This window comes from Patella vulgata, chromosome 5, assembly GCF_932274485.2.
Source record: "Patella vulgata chromosome 5, xgPatVulg1.2, whole genome shotgun sequence".
NCBI lineage: Eukaryota > Metazoa > Mollusca > Gastropoda > Patellidae > Patella > Patella vulgata.
Window position 1 is genome coordinate 32,495,096 of NC_065883.2, and position 17,651 is coordinate 32,512,746.

Here is a 17,651-nt window from a genome sequence, read left to right on the forward strand (position 1 = left end):
CTAACATATGGTTTTATTTTATTTCAATAATTCGCTTGCTCGTAGAGGTCTTTAGCAGTGGGAGGAAACCGGAGGACCCGGAGAAAACCCATGAGGTTGGACAGGTGACCCTACTCCTTGTCACGTACAACCAGGGATTCGAAACCACGCCAGTTGACTCAATGACAGGTCAGTACAATGTAGGTTTTATGTCGTTAATTTACATAAAATGTAAATGATTTGACATCTTCATGTCCTTTTTTAAAAATATAAATATAGCTTATGATAAGCTGAAGATGTAGGGATGTTTATTTATGCTTATTATTTATCAATCTTAACAGGTATGATGATGTGTACAACGTAAATAGTGGTTATACAATCCAACCAAGCACCATTTTGACTGGTGTCACAACGTCTACACTCTAAATATGGTTATAGGACTGGTGTTGTCTGTTTACAATCCAACCAAGCACAATTTTGACTGGTGTCACAATGTCTAGAATCTACATAATGTATGTTTACAATCTAACACAGGAAATTCAAATTATTTATTACAACTGTCAGGGCTTTAATATCTAATATATCAAAAAATAAGAAATATTCTGCTGTCTTTGGGTTTACCGAAATTATTGAAGGTAACTGACATATTGGGAGGGTGTGTGGTAGGTTACTCATCTGTTTTTCAACTCCCAGTGAGCTTGGGCATGTGTGATATCCCTCATTTTCACAGTAAGGTCCATGTTTGACATTGTATGTTGACAGTCGATGAGCAGCTGACAACAATATTAATATATATCCACATTAAATATGGCCATAGAATAAAAAAAAATAAAATGTAAAAAAAAAACTTCCTTATACCTTTGTAGCTTGACATTTTCTCCTATTAGAACAGTCATCTCTTTGACATGATAATGGCTTCCAAACTAAAAAAAAAAACATAATTCTTTAATAAAATAATTATAATTATAAGTTAGCTTGGACAGGAATATGTTCCCTAATTATATCACATATGTAACAACTATAGACAGCGAAGTTGTGCAGTAAGACTCAAGACAGAAGATTCAAACTTTAAGACATTGGAATTCACAGAATTTCACACTATAGTATGGTAGAGAACAAAAATGTTTTAAATAAATTTAATAAAAAAGCGCAAACAACTACAAATGAAAGAGCTACAACTACACAACATAGACTCATTTTTTTTCATTTTTAACACATTAAACTTACCAATAATTTCCATATTTCCTATTGTGTAGCATAGCATATAAAATGTAGACATATAAGATAACTGTTAAGTTAAAATTTCAAGCTTAAATTATTTGCAATAAATGTATTAATCAAAATAGTTCACTTTAATATAACAATTTGTACAAAGTAACTCCAACATGATTGGGAACGAAAAACTGCAAATTGTACATTATATCTAATTAGAAGAAACCCAGTGCAAGCTATTACCAATGTACCAATTCCACTTTGGCCTAAACAATGTTTTCTTACATACGGAAGCTTCAGTAAGAAGCAAACCGCTTGTATGAAACTGTGTATTACCAATCTGATTAAAACACAGATCCAATTTCGTTTCGTTTTTATAGTTCAAAATTTTGATTTTACTTGTCTTTACTACACTTGGATCTGGAAGCGTTGTTAATTAACTTGTGTTCTGCTTGAAATGAGGGGTCAGCCAATCAAATGGTCTGTCGAATCGAGCGTTTGACCTTTTTTGCACAGAACTGTGGGTAGACATTAGCAGCAATAGAAATCAAAACAAAGCAAAAGTAGATAAAAATTACATGGTTAATTGAATGACTGACGTAATCGGGTCAAATGTCGCTTGCTTGGTACCTGACGTCATAGAAAGTGAACTCCCCTATTAACTTGTTAGATCTACATGTAGTGTAGGCCATTGAAAGTATAAACAAGAGCATCGCTAACGCAGCAATATACGTCCACATTCCTGTTTTGTTTGATATGGTCCAGTTTGCATTGAGGGTCTGTGAAATAAAACTGGGTTGTAGGACTGCTATCAGTTTAACGTTTCGTTCACATTAACAGAACACAATTTTTATTTTAAAACAATCGATGTCTTTATTCTAAAAGCATGACGTTTAGAATAGGTATCCCCATTTCAAAAGGATCGGTTAAGAATTGCGGCCTGTAGGCAAAACACAAGACACACAAACATTAGGCGTGACTCTGTCCCAAGGGGTTGAGCATGCACCAAAAATAATAATAGAGGCCAGCCTTAGGATTAAGGAATAAGTGTAAAAACGTAGCCTTAGGCTATAAGGAATAAGTCTAAAAAAAATTTCAAGATGATCGATTAAGAAATGCGGTCTGCAAGTGACACACAGACATAAAAAAAGAAAATGGGCGTAGCTCTGCCCCTGGGGGTTGGGTATTCACCACAACTAATAGGGATGTTCCTTAGGATAGAAGGAATATGTATGCTAAGTTTCAAGGTGATACGATAAGAAATGCGATCTGTAGATGACAAACAAATAAATAAATATAAGGGATGGGCGTGGCTCTACCCCTGGTGGTCGGGCATGCACCAAAAACAATAGGGATCATACTTAGGGTATAAGCAATTCATATGAAAAATTTTCAAGACGATTGATTAAGAATTGTGGCCTGTAGGTGACACACAGACATAAAAAGAAAAGAAAATGGGCGTGGCTCTGCCCCTGGGGGTAAAAAAACAATAGGGGTCATCGTTAGGGTATAAGCAATTCATATGAAAAAATTTCAAGACAATTGATTAAGAATTGTGGTCTGTAGGCGACACACACACATAGAAAAAGAAAATGGGCGTGGCTTTGCCCCTGGGGGGTGGGCATGCACCCAAAACGATAGGGATGTTCCTGAGGGTACAAAGAATAAGTATGCAAAGTTTCAAGATGATACGTTAAGAAATGCGGCCTGTAGACGACAAACAAACAAATACAAAAATGGGCGTGGCTCTGCCCCGGGGAGGCGAGCATGCACTAAAAACAATAGGGATCATCCTTAGGGTATAAGGAATAAATATGTAAAGTTGATACGTTAAGAAATGCGGTCTGTAGATGACAAACAAATAAATAAATATAAGGAATGGGCGTGGCTCTGCCCCTGGGGGTCGGGCATGCACCAAAAACAATAGGGATCTTCCTTGGGGTATAAGGAATAAGTATACCAAGTTTGAAGAAAATCCAGTAAGAATTGCGCCCTGTAGGCGACACAAAGACACACGAAAAGAAAATGGGAAATGGGCGTGGCTCTGCCCCTGGGGGTTGGGCATGTACCCCAAACGATAGGGATGTTCCTTAGGGTACAAAGAATGTGTATGCAAGATTATAAGTTAAGAAATGTGGCCTGTAGACGACAAACAAACAAATACTAGAAATGGGCGTGGCTCTGCCCCTGGGGGTCGGGCATGCACCAAAAACAATAGGGATCTTCCTTGGGGTATAAGGAATAAGTATACCAAGTTTGAAGAAAATCCAGTAAGAATTGCGCCCTGTAGGCGACACAAAGACACACGAAAAGAAAATGGGCGTGGCTCTGCCCCTGGGGGTTGGGCATGCACCCCAAACGATAGGGATGTTCCTTAGGGTACAAAGAATGTGTATGCAAAGTTTCAAGATTATTAGTTAAGAAATGTGGCCTGTAGACGACAAACAAACAAATACTAGAAATGGGCGTGGCTCTGCCCCGGGGGGTCGGGCATGCACCAAAAACAATAGGGATCTTCCTTGGGGTATAAGGAATAAGTATACCAAGTTTGTCTGCGATATCACCTCGGTGGAAGCGGACGTTAAATAAAACTAACTCACACACACACACAGTTTGAAGAAAATCCATGAAGAATTGCGCCCTGTAGGCGAACCACAGACACACACACACACACACACACATACATACATACACACACACACACACACACACAGACAGGGGCGACGGCATAATACGTTCACATTATGAATGTGGACGTATAAAAACGAAACGAAATATAGATCTATATTTTAATTAGATTGTGTGTATTACTGTCTATTTTGTATGAATCAAGACATTATTCCAAAACAGTCAACTGACACATAGTTCTCATTTCCCCATTGTAAATATAAATATGAGTTTACATACCACAGTATTTATAGTGTATCCCACGTCTATCAGTTAAAGCTGGATTTAATTGTGGCCAGTAATAAAACAATAGATGTGCTGCTGGAACACGAGCACTAGGTGATCCATACGCTATAATACTGATCAAATCCTGTAATATTATTAAACATTTAATAACTTATTAATCTATTTCATATAGTGAATACAGAAAAGCAAGAAATTAATGTTTTAAAAAAGGCTAATATTTCCATTTCGCATTATTTCACATGGAACTTTTCCACAAGTCAGGGACTTTATATAAAATTTCCCAATTTCTAGTAAATAGTCACTGACTTCTTGCAAAAAATTTTTTTTTCAAAACATTTGTTTCCTTGGCAACTACACTGTATGATTTTAATCGTTTAAAAAGCTAATCATCGTTAAAAAGACTAGCCGATGTTCTGGTCTGAAGTGTGGGGTAAAGAGTCTCATCAGCCAATCAAACAGGATAATACCAGTGCTCTTAAATACTCAGATGTGGTTACCGGTAACTACATAAAAACAACAGTCTTTTCATATTTTTGCCCTTAAATTTAAAAAAACATAACTTACTTTCATTACATTTTTCTTCATTGCCATGAAAGTCTCCACAATTTGAGAATGGAATGCTAAAAAGGATAGAAAAGTTATACAGATATATGTGGACTGAACACTGTATCATAAACACTAAGTTGAAGAAAGAGACCCTGTAACTTTTATTTGAAACTTTTAACAAAATTTTGATGAGAAGTGAGTCAAAATGTTGCTCTATTAAAGATACATTATCTAAATCAATGCTAAATCTACCTATTGAAGGTCTTTATTTTGGCTTCAAATGTTATATAAACTATAATCAACTCTCTAGATCATTGGATGACAGAGATTTAAATACATTAGAATGTCCACTAGAATTAACAGGCGGTTGCCAATTAAGATACACCCATATTTTGCTAGAGTTGGACAGAGAACGAGCTAAAAAAATAATATGATTTTTTGTACAATCAGGGGCCATAATCCAGGAAGCTGCAGTCCGATATTCGTGAATATTGAAAGGAACCAAGATCTTCAGGATATAAACTTACATTTCAAGTTTCATCTAAATCAGAGTGTCCACAAGCTAAAAACGTGATTTTTCTTACAATCAGGGGCCATAATCCATAAGGTTTGATCTGATTGATGCCAATATTAAAAGGATCGAGATCTTTTAGAGATAAACCTATATTTCAAGTTTTGTCAAAATCCAATAAGAATTGTGACGTGTAGAGTGTCCACAAACAAGTTGTGGAAGGAGGGAGAGAAATGGGGTTTAACGTCTACTTGACACAAACCAGGCCACTTCTGGACTAATATATGATTCAATTTTATTTAAATAATTCACTTGCTAATAGGGGTCTTTAGCAGTGGGAGGAAACCAGAGGACCCGGAGAAAACCCACGAGGTTGGACAGCCGACCCTACTCCTTGTCACATACAACCGGGGAATTGAAACGATGCCAGTTGACTCAATGACAGACCTTATGATACAATTCTACCATCCATTCCCCGCAACTGTGGACAGGTGGACAGGGCGATGACAATATATGTCCACATGAAAATGTGGGCGTATAAAAATTAAAATGATAGGCCTATTGCTTGTCCAGTACCATTGCTACGATAATAACAATTTAAGCTACATCTTCCAAAACCCATAACTTTACTCAGAATAAAATAATTTGAATGAAATTTTCAATATATTCATTTTTCATTATCTATTTTAAAACTATTATAGCAAGGACGGCCCGCTCTTTATCTAAATCTTACATAATGCATCTTTAAATGTTAAAAATTACCTCCATTTTCAGTATGCTCAAATACCATAGTTATAATAGCAGCAGCTGATTCACTGGCATAAGATGGTTCCTGACATCCATCAAAACCTAGTAAAAAGAAAAAATGAAGACAAGATTTAATAAAAACATAATCACAGGCAGTTGGGTCAGGACTTTCTAAGCAGTTGGTTATAGGCCCATGAATTTATGAAGAAATGTTCCTCAATAAATGATCCTTTTGAATAGAAAGTATGCACAATTGACCATCTTCCAATAAAAACTTCTTGACCTGCAAATCTAACAATAATTTTAAAGAAAATATTTGATAAGATCACAAATAAATGAATGTAGCTATGACACATACCTAATGTCATTGGTAGAAGACTACAGCACATTAAATCTATAATATCTTTATGGACAGTTGAAGGGAAAACAGCCAATGTTGATGCTACTGTGTAAGGCAACAAATCAAGCAGATCATGTTCTAGAAATGGTACCAGACATCCAAGAACATTCAAAACAGCTTCGCCAAAAGCTACAACAAATCAGAATGACATGTTATTTTAAAATAACAGTTTGGACATCAGGGCCATAGCATCTTCAGAATAAACTTAATAGGAAGTAAACTGGAATTTATGTGTTGAGAAAATAACTGTTAAATTTGCAAGGTGAATTACAGATTTATTTATCTCTGGGGAAAAACCTTCTGCCCCCATCCTTTTATGAACCAGGGTCCAATCTCAGCATGAATCTATCTATACCTTACTCCATTTCTTAAATTAGTCAGTAAACAAAATTGTGTTGGTTTACAGTAAGCGAAATTATCAAGAAAAGCCTCAAGAGATAGTATTCTAAAGATTTGCATAAACAGAGCTTAAACTGTTATATCTAAATTATTAGGTGTATTTAACAATTAATATAATCAAAGGCAGATTAATGAAAACAAATTATTATCACTTGCATAAAATCATTGCTGGGTCAGAAAGAAAATGATAATTTCATTGGATTTTATACATTGATTAGTATTATTGGATGACAATTTGTCTTAGATCAAAATTTTACATTAAAGATAACCAATGTTGAGATATAATTGATTGTGTGGTCCTATACCAACACAGAAGCCAACAATGAAAGTTAGTACACAAACAAAAATTTAATTGTATAAAGCTTGATCCATCACTAATAGAAATAACATATATTAACCCATTTAAATACTTTATTTTGATCTAAATTAAAGCAGATCTGTTGAACAAATAATAAATATATTACCTAACTGACCAATCTGTATGACAGATACCAAATCTATTATATTCATAACAGCATGATATAGTCCTGTATAGTCCAAATTAGGGAATACAGACAGACGTACGCTATCTCTCTGTCGCGGACCATAACTCTCTACTGGTATACTAGGTACATCTTTAAGAACACTGCAATTACATAACAATAACAATTTCTAGCATCTTTTTTTCGATTTTTGAGTAAACTTCATTTGTCATGGCATCAAGAAATGAAATTCCCAACCCTATATGATACTGCTATATCTTCTAAAAATATAACTGATTTATAGCACATGGAGTACGTTTTATATTCTCTGGTGGAATTTGCCAGGGCAGCAGCAGCATATATCAACTTCTCTGTTCCTGTCAATGAATTTCTGCTGTTCAAATTGTTTCTAAGTCAAAGTGTCATTTTTTAAAAATAATTCCATCGAAACATGAAAGGATCCAGCCATTTTGCAAAGAAACGAGGTGAAGTCGTCCGGAAGTGGTCCTTTGCTTTAGGGGTATGAATTAGAACTAACCAAATACGACAAAATCATTGAAATATTCGGAGGAAAGTGGGTTCTCCTACACTATCACAATTTAGCGCTGTTTCTATTTTCCAATTTTCAAAACTGAATGATAAAAAATTACCTGAGTAAAGTTTGAGAGAAGTATTTGAGTGTATTGGCAATATCTTCTCCATTTGGTTGTGGTGTTAAGTTATTGACGATGCGGTAATGATAATCCTTTAAATTACGGATTTTTGATGTGACTGAAAATATAAAAATATTACATTAATACAGGCCTAACTATAGGATACAGAAAAAGATGAATGGAAATAGATTTTGCATAAGGATGATCCCAGAGGGGTGCTGGGCGGGTAGGAAACCACAATTTACAAGACACTGATCAATTTCATACAGATCGAATAATAACTTTTCTGAAACAAGGGCCATAACTCAGTGGCGGATCCAGGGGAGGTGACTAGGGTGACTAGTCACCCCCCCTGAGAGATATACCAGTTTAAAACGAGGACATTTGCAAAAAATTCATCGCCGCATTTCCTCGACGAATGAAATGATCATCACTTTTGTCTGATTGATGCTTGTGAGTGAATGATGTGCAAAATAAAGTGATAATAAAAAAAGATATTCGTAGTATTAGTTAGGCCTAGGCTACCTGTTTCACTTACCATTCTATGTGCCTAACGCCTTTTTTGGTCTGCAGGGAAAATAAATATTCATTTATTTTGAAAAAAACTTGTCACTTTATTTCTTTGAGAACTATTGCCCAGAACATACCTCAGATAGCACAAAATAGTTTTAACCCCTTTGGACACCCTATGCCCCCCACCCCTTCTAGTGCTCCCGCCTTTGGTCGACCGCGCTTCGCCCCTGACCTCTTTTAGTCACCCCCCTGGAATAAATCCTGGGTCCGCCACTGTAACTGTAGAAGTGTTTAACAGAAATTATTGAATTTCAGTAGGTTTCTTCATTTTACTAATCTAAATAATGCATACAAATTTAATACAGATTGGATGATGACTTTTGAATATGTTTTTAGTCCAAATACATCATCAAATCATACAGTTTGTATGCGGGAAGCCATCTATAAAGGGACTATCACGATTTTAACAGAGTCTCAGAAAAGAAATAAAAGCCTGTGTACACATGAAATTTAAATGCCAAAATATCGAGGAATGGTGTATTTACTTTGTCTCAAAATTTCCGTTCAAAATATTGACTCGTTTAGATGTGAACGTCAAAACTGCTTATCTGAATACACAATCCTTTTAAGATTTTGAGTCAATTTTTTTGTTGGGTGACCTGATAATCTATTGCCATTACTTTAGAGGTCTATACGGTGCATGAACCACATGCTGTACTTAATAACGAAAGGTAAATTTCACCTACACGTTATTTTTATAAAATAAAAGTCTGATTTTTATCCAGACACTGTATTTCCAGATGAAGACTGACCGATTTAAGTTGTTTGAGGGGGATTACGGTGGCTAAGTTGGTAAGATGCTGGCTCGCTAGCCTGTTTGATTCCTGCATTGGTCGAGAAAGTTGCAGTGTTGCAGGAAGGTTGACCTGACAAGGACAGCTGTCTAGTTGTTCGGATGGGACGAAAAACCAAGGTCCTGTGTACACATTGGCGTGCACGTATAAGGGCTGTAGTGCCGCTGTCCAGGCAAAATTTCCCTCATAGCACACTGTATGGCTTATGCCTGTTTTCATTAGCCCAGTTCGGAGCAGAACAGCATGTTAAACCCCATTTCATTTCATTTAAGTTGTTTGAAAACGTATCACGTAAATAGAGTATGTTAGTTGCACTATAGGTAGAGGATTTGGGCTTTTAACACGATATTATTAAGCAGTTTTATTCTCCAAAATATAATCGAGATTGGACCTACATCAGGGTTTCAATACAAATGATATAGTTAAAGGTCTGCATCTACGGTACATCAATAAATAAACTTGATACTCACAAGTGGCAGCTCTGGTAGCCATTTAAACTGATTAGTCTGTAGACCAGTCGGTTTGGGTGTATGTCTACAATGTTTACAACATTTACATGACTGAAGAAATCCTGCCCGATTAGATTACTCAATAGGCGTTTTCGATCGGTCCAATAAGCTCATGCATAAAGTGTATTCAGTTCTCTGCACTTAAAACACATAAACTTAAATCTAAACGAATAAAATAAAATTGTATGAATCGGCACTAGTAGCCCAGTTTGCCATTCATAACGGAAGCTGGAACCGACCTCATTATAATTTATGGAGAGGCATCGAGGCCATTGGCTTTATGCCAGTGCTGTCAATTGTTCGATAATGCTTCAATTTACGATTCGGTTATTTGATTATATAACTTATCTATTGTTGAACTATTTCCAACGTTGAAATTCCGGATAATTTTGACTGGGCTCCGACCACAAGAAATTGTTTAATAATTTAATAGATAGTCTCGTAACTGATCAGTGTTTTCCCGCCAAAACAACAGCCACGTGTTTGTCATAAAATTTGAATATTAATTTCTTCCTATTAAGGATTTTGTCATTTTGTTTGTGACTTATAGAAAATAATCCAGCGATTCGACAATTAGATAGACTAAATTAAATGAGATTGATAAGACATAATTTACGGTTGTAATTAATGACGACTACTTTTAATATTAGATATAGCATCTGCCCAGTCTTTAGGAATAAATTCAACGACAGACCTCCAAATCATTTCTTGTAAAATATAAATATTTGCAGATAAAGAATTATTATACTGCACGCGACCCTGAATAAACCTATACACGAGAGTGATATAGTAACGATTTTATTTATAAATCTGTTTATCGACCTTAATGACCTTGAACTAAAGACGCGTGTGTACGGAATCTAATTAAATTCCTGCGATTCCCCGGATGTTCAATTAATTGATGCCAATGGCGACTGCAATATCATGAAGGAAAAGAAGCGGGCCGAGTTTCTGTAGGATATATTTTTATGCAATGATAGAATATTCTTCAGTCGATAAAATTGACCAAAGGGATAACACGTAGATTTAATAATCTGTGCAAAATTTACGACTATGAAAATGAAGATACTGATATCGGTTTGGTATTTATTTACAAGCTGTCTGCTTATAGTATACGGTGAGTCTGGCTTAGCTCTCGAATTTATATAGGTTTTATTGGTCCAAATTATATAAAACATATTTTGTTTTATTGAATTCCATGTATTCTCAGAAATTGCACAATGAACTATAGAGAAGAGACTATTATCTCTCACATATATGCATCCCACCCCTTTTTTATTGTTGAAGGGATGGGGTTGAAAAAAAAAGAAAACATTAGAGTCTTGTCAGGCATTCAATACACCCACCAGCAGCAATGTCGTCCATGCTAAATTGTCCAGTTTTGCAGAGAAACTTTAGATGTGGGGAAAATAGAGTAGAACAATGGTTTTATTATCAAGTGTAAGTAATAGAATAACAGGCTTTGTTAACATGACTGCAACAGTTTATGAAAATAATTACTAATACTTAGATACTATGTATATGTAATTTAACAGGAAAGAAGAAGATCTATATACCAGATGAACAGAGAGTATTTGAAAAAATTATGACTGGATATGAGAATTCTGTTCGTCCAGTTATCAACTCCAGTCATGTTCTAGTTGTCAAGTTTGCTTTGAGATTAAATCAAATTGTTGGTTTGGTAAGTTTAACTATTTGATTAAAAGCTATGTTTCTCAAGTTGTAATAGGTTTGTGAAAGTCTTGGTAATGCTTGTTGAAAATTTTGTTTTTTTATTGTGTGTATTTGAAAATATTTTTTTACTATGTAGGGGCCTACCTATATTTGAGTTGATGGATTTTTTTTTTTAATTTTCTGGCAGTGTTTATTAGCTATAGAAAGTGTGTTTACATGGCCATAACATTAGGACCATAAATTTTACTAATTCTTGGACCTATATGCTTTTTGTTAAGATTTTTTTTTATTGTGTGTTCTGCAAGTCTATTTCTTGCATTTTAGTCTGAAATATTGGACATTAAACTACAATAATAGATTCAATATATCATTGCTACACTTACAGAATGACTTATGTCAATCTTTCAGAGGGAAACGAACAAATAACAGTAAATTGAATGAACCACTCAATTATTCAGTTTGATATGTTATACATGTATTATTGATATGTGTGTCTTTGAAAGAATGAGTTCATTCCCATAACAGAAAACAACACCTGGATGTTGTTAATTAAATATTTTATTATTGATATGTTTCAGGATGAGCGTCATCAAGTTTTAACAACTAATGTGTTTATTGATCAGGTGGGTGGAATAAGTATGTTGATCCTGGAAGGTAAAATACACACCCGGGTTGATATAAATTTTGACACTTTGTTCAGCTACCCTAAATGACTTATTGAAGTATGAAAGAAAATTTTAGGTGTTCAATCTACTTATATAATGCTTCTAAATCAAAAACAATAGATATGAGGAATGTTTCATGTGTTGAACATTGTGGCACACGCCATAGGTTACACTGTGCTATGGCATAAATTTTGTCCCTTCAGCACTGCTACGGCATTCTTGTCAAGGTTTTTTTTATGAGCACTCAAACATGTACACTGGACTTTGTTTTTTGTCCCAATCAAACAACCAAATGCTCTTCCTTCCCAGGCCCCTAGCCTACACCACGGTGGAATATCCTGAGGAACTTCCTCAGGCAACAACAGGATTGAAATCAGGACCCCTTGGTTAGTAAACCAGCACCTCACACACTGAGCCACTAAAACAAAGAATCTTGCCAAGGAAGCGGCACTTCTATTAATTTAAATGTGATGATTTAACAGAATTATTTTTAACTATTTAATATATTTATTATATATACAATTTGTAGGAATGGGTGGATGAGAATTTAATCTGGGATCCGGAAGAATATAATAATATACAATCACTACGTGTTCCTACTAAAAGTATTTGGCTTCCAGACACTTTTATCTACAACAAGTAGGTTTTATGAAGCCAGTATAATGCTGATTTTTGAATTCAAATTTAGAGAATGAGATTTTTCCTCCTATATTTTAACTGGTTCCAAATTACTTATAAATGCCATCACAGAGCAAAGAATAAATTTTCAAAATCATTGTTGAGTCAATGAATATTATACATTAAATTACTTAAATGAAGGGCAGCATTGTGAAGTGCCTGTGTGTGTTTAAAACATTTGAATATTTTTCAGTGTGGATGATGGGTCAACTGGTTTTATGCAAGGATCATATGTTCTTATCCATTCTGATGGCACTGTATTATGGCCGGTTCCTGTAAAACTGAAAAGTTCTTGTAAAGTCGATATTACATTCTTCCCATTTGATGACCAAATATGTATTTTAAGATTTGGCTCCTGGATCTATAGTGGAGACTGGATGGATTTTATCATAAGTAATAATGACACTCCGGTGGACTTATCTTATTATATGAAAAACAGTGAATGGGAATTACTATCAATCAATCAACAGAAAAACATCAGACGTCACTCATGTTGTACTGAAACACACCCAGACTTGACGTTCATGTTACACATACGTCGTAAAACATTTTACTACATCTTTAATATTATAGTACCGTGTACAATGTTGTCTATTCTAACTATGTTGACATTTTGGTTGCCCCCTACATCAGGTGAAAAGATAACTCTTGGCTTGTCAGTTTTCTTAGCATTCTCTATGTTTATGTTGCTGATAGCTGAAGAAGTTCCTGCAACTTCAGAAGCTGTTCCACTGATAGGTAAGTTTTATTAATTCTACAATTGCCAAATACAATCAATCAATGTTTTGACAAATCATAATTCATATTTAATTGTGCCTCATAAAATAATGTTTTTCATGTGGATCAATTGCGGTGCCCATTTATTACAAGGATTTCAGTCAGATATGTAATGCTCGGGTCAAGTTCATAACTATATTTTGTATTAATTTCAGGTATTTATCTTTGTGTAGTGATGACAATGACGTCAGTGTCAGTCATTGTCGCAGTATTGGTGATTAACATCTATAATCGGGGTATGAAGACAAGACGAGCTCCAAACTGGTTAAGAAAGTTAACATTAGTATGGTTATCTAAAGCTATTAGTATGCATCATGATATAGAACTGGTGGCTAAAAGTGTTAATCTGGTAAGATTCAATTTCAGATGATAGGTAATGTAGGACAGATTTAATTTCAGCGATTTATAAACTTGACCAATTGGGGATCTAGAAAGAGGCATAATTACTTGGCACCGAGTGAAGTGAATCGATGTGATATGTTGACATAAAGAACTGGAAGAACACAAATTGCCCTTCTCATTGCAATTGAACATAATTTTAGCTTAACTCATTTACAACAGCAAGTAGGTGACACCGACTTCTGGTTTTCATTGTACTGCCAACAAGCCGTTGGTATCAGTCCACTCTCCCATTGGCGGATTTAATGTTGCATTCAGCACTGATTATAAGCGATATATCTTTTTTGTTCTCAGTGTCTAGATTTTGTTACTTTCACATATTCTTCAATTACCCTTTCTACTTCTAAATATGTGACATATATGATCCATTGAATGAATCTAAAATGCCTGTTTTAAAATAAAACATTTCAGAATTATATTTTTCAGGATCTGTTTATGTTTGGTTCACTAAGGAGACCAAGCATGATGACACCTAGGTGTTCTCTAAAACCAGAAACAGAATTTATAGTCAAACAGAATAACAATTCTGAGGATTATTTAAATGATGACAACACAAATGGTGGACTGGGAACTGATCAAAAAGACACAAATGTGAATACCACCACTGTTCCTTGTAGATCATCTTATAATCCATCCGAGAAAGTGTGGTATCGTCATGAAGAACTGGAAGCTTTGAAAAAGGCTGAACAAGAAAATGGTAATAGCAGTCACACAGGTAATGACAAAAAGGTCACTACATCCTCCGAGACTGACGCTACCAAGCCGTTATTGGTGGAAAATGAGACCAGCAAAAACAAGTTACTCCAGCTCCCCTATTCAACTGCACAAGATATCAGTCTTATGACAGATATTCATAAGAAAAAGGTCATTATTGCAGAGTGGCAAAGAATTGCGGCTGTAGTAGATAGAGTATTGTTTATATTTTTTCTGGTTGCCACAATAATGGCCTACTTGGTTCTGCTGGTAATACTGCCAGCTCAACATTACACAACACAGAAAGATACATTATCAGAGGCCATACTGCAAAATATAGCAGATGATGTATAAGATCAATCAACCTAGGAGAGATATTACATTCTGCCATGAACAATAATGTATAAATATTTGTTTTGCTTTAGCATTGAGCATATGATGTTGAAAATAAAGTTAAAAATGTCTTCCATTTGTAGCATTTATAGAGATATTGCTAAATATTACAACTGTGTTTAACAATGTAATCTGTCATAAAGACAAAAGCTGTCAATGTTCCTATAATTGTATGTGGAATGTTGTATATACTTATTCCAACCAGAGTTTATTCTCGAGATAGATTTAAATTTGTACAGGCCAGCAACTGGATAATTGAGGCAACTTGCAGCGTACGCAGATGATATTTTATTATTTTTTTACATTGTAGAGTGAAATATTAATTAATATCTCAATGCCACTAAATTTGGCAATTCACCTTGAAAGATGCATTAAGTAAGAGCTAAATCTGCCTATTTTGGGGTTTCAAATGTTATATAAATTATTATTTAGACATTTATTCACATGAAAAGCCCATAATCAATTCTCTAGCCCATCGGATGTCTAAGATACAAAGTGGATTAGACAATGTCTGCAATATCTTCATTAAAAGTTAAAATGAATAATCAACAAGACTATATCCATTATCATAGCAATAGTACATGTACTTGACTTTCAAAACTATTAAGGCTAAGAATAATTTGACAGAAATTTAAACTATTAAAGCAAGGACGGACACCTCTTTATCTAATTTTTAATGCATCTTTAAGGTTTCAGACTGACATGTATGATTTTTGTTAAAAATTTATTTCAACATATATTTAAGATGTTGGGGGACCAGGGATTAATAGAATGGTCATAATGCCTAGCTTTTATTTATATATTGTTATTTTACATAAAATACATTAATTTACTCTAAGTTTATTATCTGTTCATCTGTTATTAAATATATGACAATCTTAGATACTGGATATTCAATAAAATAGTTAAACTGGATCTCAACGTCTATACTGATTTACTTTAGAAGGATTTGAAATAAAGTTCTTGTTTGTTGTTAGCTTTGTAACAGAGTAATTACTACTATGATAATTACAGCCATGCAATCATAGATAATAGATAAGGAAAAGGAGACATACATTGTTTAAGAAAGTCAAATTTAAATGACACAAAAACTAATGGTGAATCTTGTTGTGTTGGGTGCTCACTTCTGGAAATGTATGCTTATTCATTTCAAAACACATGATACTGTCAGGGGCGTACATAAAGATTTTGTTTGGGGGGATGTTTAGCAAAAATGCGACCGACTGATGCACATGTCCATAATATGATGACTGTTACTGATTCTGTTATTAAATTTATGTGAACCTTAGGGGCAGTGGCTATAACACTGAACACCCTGAGAAAATTTTGACAAGAGCATCGCTAACGCTGCAATATACGTCCACATTCCAGTTTTGATTGATATGGTACTTTTTAAAATGAAGAGAATGAAATATGAAATGGCTGTAATATGATCAGAGGCCAAGAAGGCTAGGCGTCGGGTTTGTTTTGCCAAATTTACAGACAAAATACTAACAATAAAGTGGGCGTGACACTGCCCTACGAGGTCGGGGCAAGCATCAAAATAAATAGTTGCTGTCTTTATGGTTTAAGGAATAAATATGCAAAATTCCAAGATGATCCATTCAGAATTGCAGCCTGTAGACCACAAATACAAAAACTGGGCGTGGCTCTGCCCATGGGGGTTGGATATGGAAACAATATAAATAGGTACCATCCTGTTGAAATGACAACATCAATAGTTGCCGTCCTTAGGGTATAAGGAATAAGTATACCAAGTTCCAAGATAATCCATTCAGAATTGTGGCCTTTGGGCGTTAAAGCCAAAAATTGGGCGTTGCTCTGCCCCTGGGCGTCGGGGCATTCACCAAAATCAATAGTTGATGCCCTTAGGCTATAAGGAATACATATGCCAAATACCAAGTTGATCCATTCAGAATTCCGGCCTGTAAACGATAAACATAAAAATTGGGCGTGGCTCTGCCCCTGGGGGTTGTGACATGCAATTGTCGTCCTTAGGCTATAAGGAAACATATCCCAAGTTCAAAGACAATCCATTAAGAATCGTGGCCTGTAGGCAACTCACAGAGACACAAAGAACAAAATGGGTGTGGCTCTGCCCCTGGGGGTTGGGCAATCACCAAAAAAATAGAGGTCATCCTTAGGGTATAACGTATAGGTATAAAAAAGTTTTTCGAGATCATCGATTAAGCATTGCAGGATGTAAGTGACATACAGACACACAAAAAGAAAATGGGTGTGGCTCTGTCCCTGGGGGCTGGGCATTCACCACAAACAATAGGGATGTTCCTTAGGATAGAAGGAGTAAGTATGCAAAGTTTCAATGTGATACTTTAAGAAATGCGGTCTGTAGATGACAAACAATGAATACAAGAAATGGGCGTGGCTCTGCCACTGGGGGTCGGGCATGCACCAAAAACAATAGGGATCATCCTTAGGGTATAAGGAATTCATATGAAAATTTTTCAAGACGATCGATTAAGAATTTTGGCCTGAAGGCAACACACAGACACACAAAAAGGAAATGGGTGTGGCTCTGCCCATGGGGGCTAGGCATGCACCCCAAACGATTGGGATGTTCCTTAGGGTACAAAGAATAAGTATGCAAAGTTTCGAGATGATGCGTTAAGAAATGCGGCCTATAGACGACAAACAAACAAATATAAGAAATGGGC

The 17,651-nt window shown here is 35.3% G+C and overlaps 2 protein-coding genes across 2 annotated transcripts in view; one reads left to right on the forward strand and one right to left on the reverse strand.

The window, feature by feature from the left end:
- Positions 1 to 9,906, reverse strand: part of LOC126821492 (protein unc-79 homolog) — a 46,146-nt gene extending 36,240 nt beyond the window's left edge. Inside the window, exons 1-8 of the mRNA XM_050549934.2 lie at positions 9,659 to 9,906; positions 7,819 to 7,939; positions 7,172 to 7,332; positions 6,267 to 6,437; positions 5,924 to 6,010; positions 4,669 to 4,724; positions 4,099 to 4,228; positions 838 to 902 (exon numbers count right to left, since the gene is read on the reverse strand). Of these exons, the coding sequence (XP_050405891.1) occupies positions 838 to 902; positions 4,099 to 4,228; positions 4,669 to 4,724; positions 5,924 to 6,010; positions 6,267 to 6,437; positions 7,172 to 7,332; positions 7,819 to 7,939; positions 9,659 to 9,680 (813 nt within the window). The 5' untranslated portion in view covers positions 9,681 to 9,906. The remainder of the gene's footprint in view (positions 1 to 837; positions 903 to 4,098; positions 4,229 to 4,668; positions 4,725 to 5,923; positions 6,011 to 6,266; positions 6,438 to 7,171; positions 7,333 to 7,818; positions 7,940 to 9,658) is intronic.
- Positions 9,907 to 10,584: 678 nt separating this feature from the next.
- LOC126821743 (neuronal acetylcholine receptor subunit alpha-10) lies at positions 10,585 to 15,952 on the forward strand. Its single transcript, XM_050550231.2, has 7 exons — positions 10,585 to 10,814; positions 11,233 to 11,378; positions 11,950 to 11,994; positions 12,566 to 12,675; positions 12,908 to 13,452; positions 13,647 to 13,840; positions 14,317 to 15,952. Exons 1-7 carry the CDS (start codon positions 10,751 to 10,753, stop codon positions 14,935 to 14,937), a joined length of 1,725 nt encoding a protein of 574 aa, XP_050406188.2. The 5' UTR covers positions 10,585 to 10,750; the 3' UTR covers positions 14,938 to 15,952.
- The last annotated feature ends 1,699 nt before the right edge of the window (positions 15,953 to 17,651 follow it).

What these genes read in the sequence shown, in the direction of transcription:
- LOC126821743 (XM_050550231.2), top strand. Translation starts at nt 10,751, where the DNA reads ATGAAAATGAAGATACTGATATCGGTTTGGTATTTATTTACAAGCTGT. An exon ending in CTGTCTGCTTATAGTATACG is followed by an intron (nt 10,815 to 11,232) that starts GTGAGTCTGGCT and finishes GTAATTTAACAG; the next exon opens with GAAAGAAGAAGATCTATATA. An exon ending in CTAATGTGTTTATTGATCAG is followed by an intron (nt 11,995 to 12,565) that starts GTGGGTGGAATA and finishes TACAATTTGTAG; the next exon opens with GAATGGGTGGATGAGAATTT.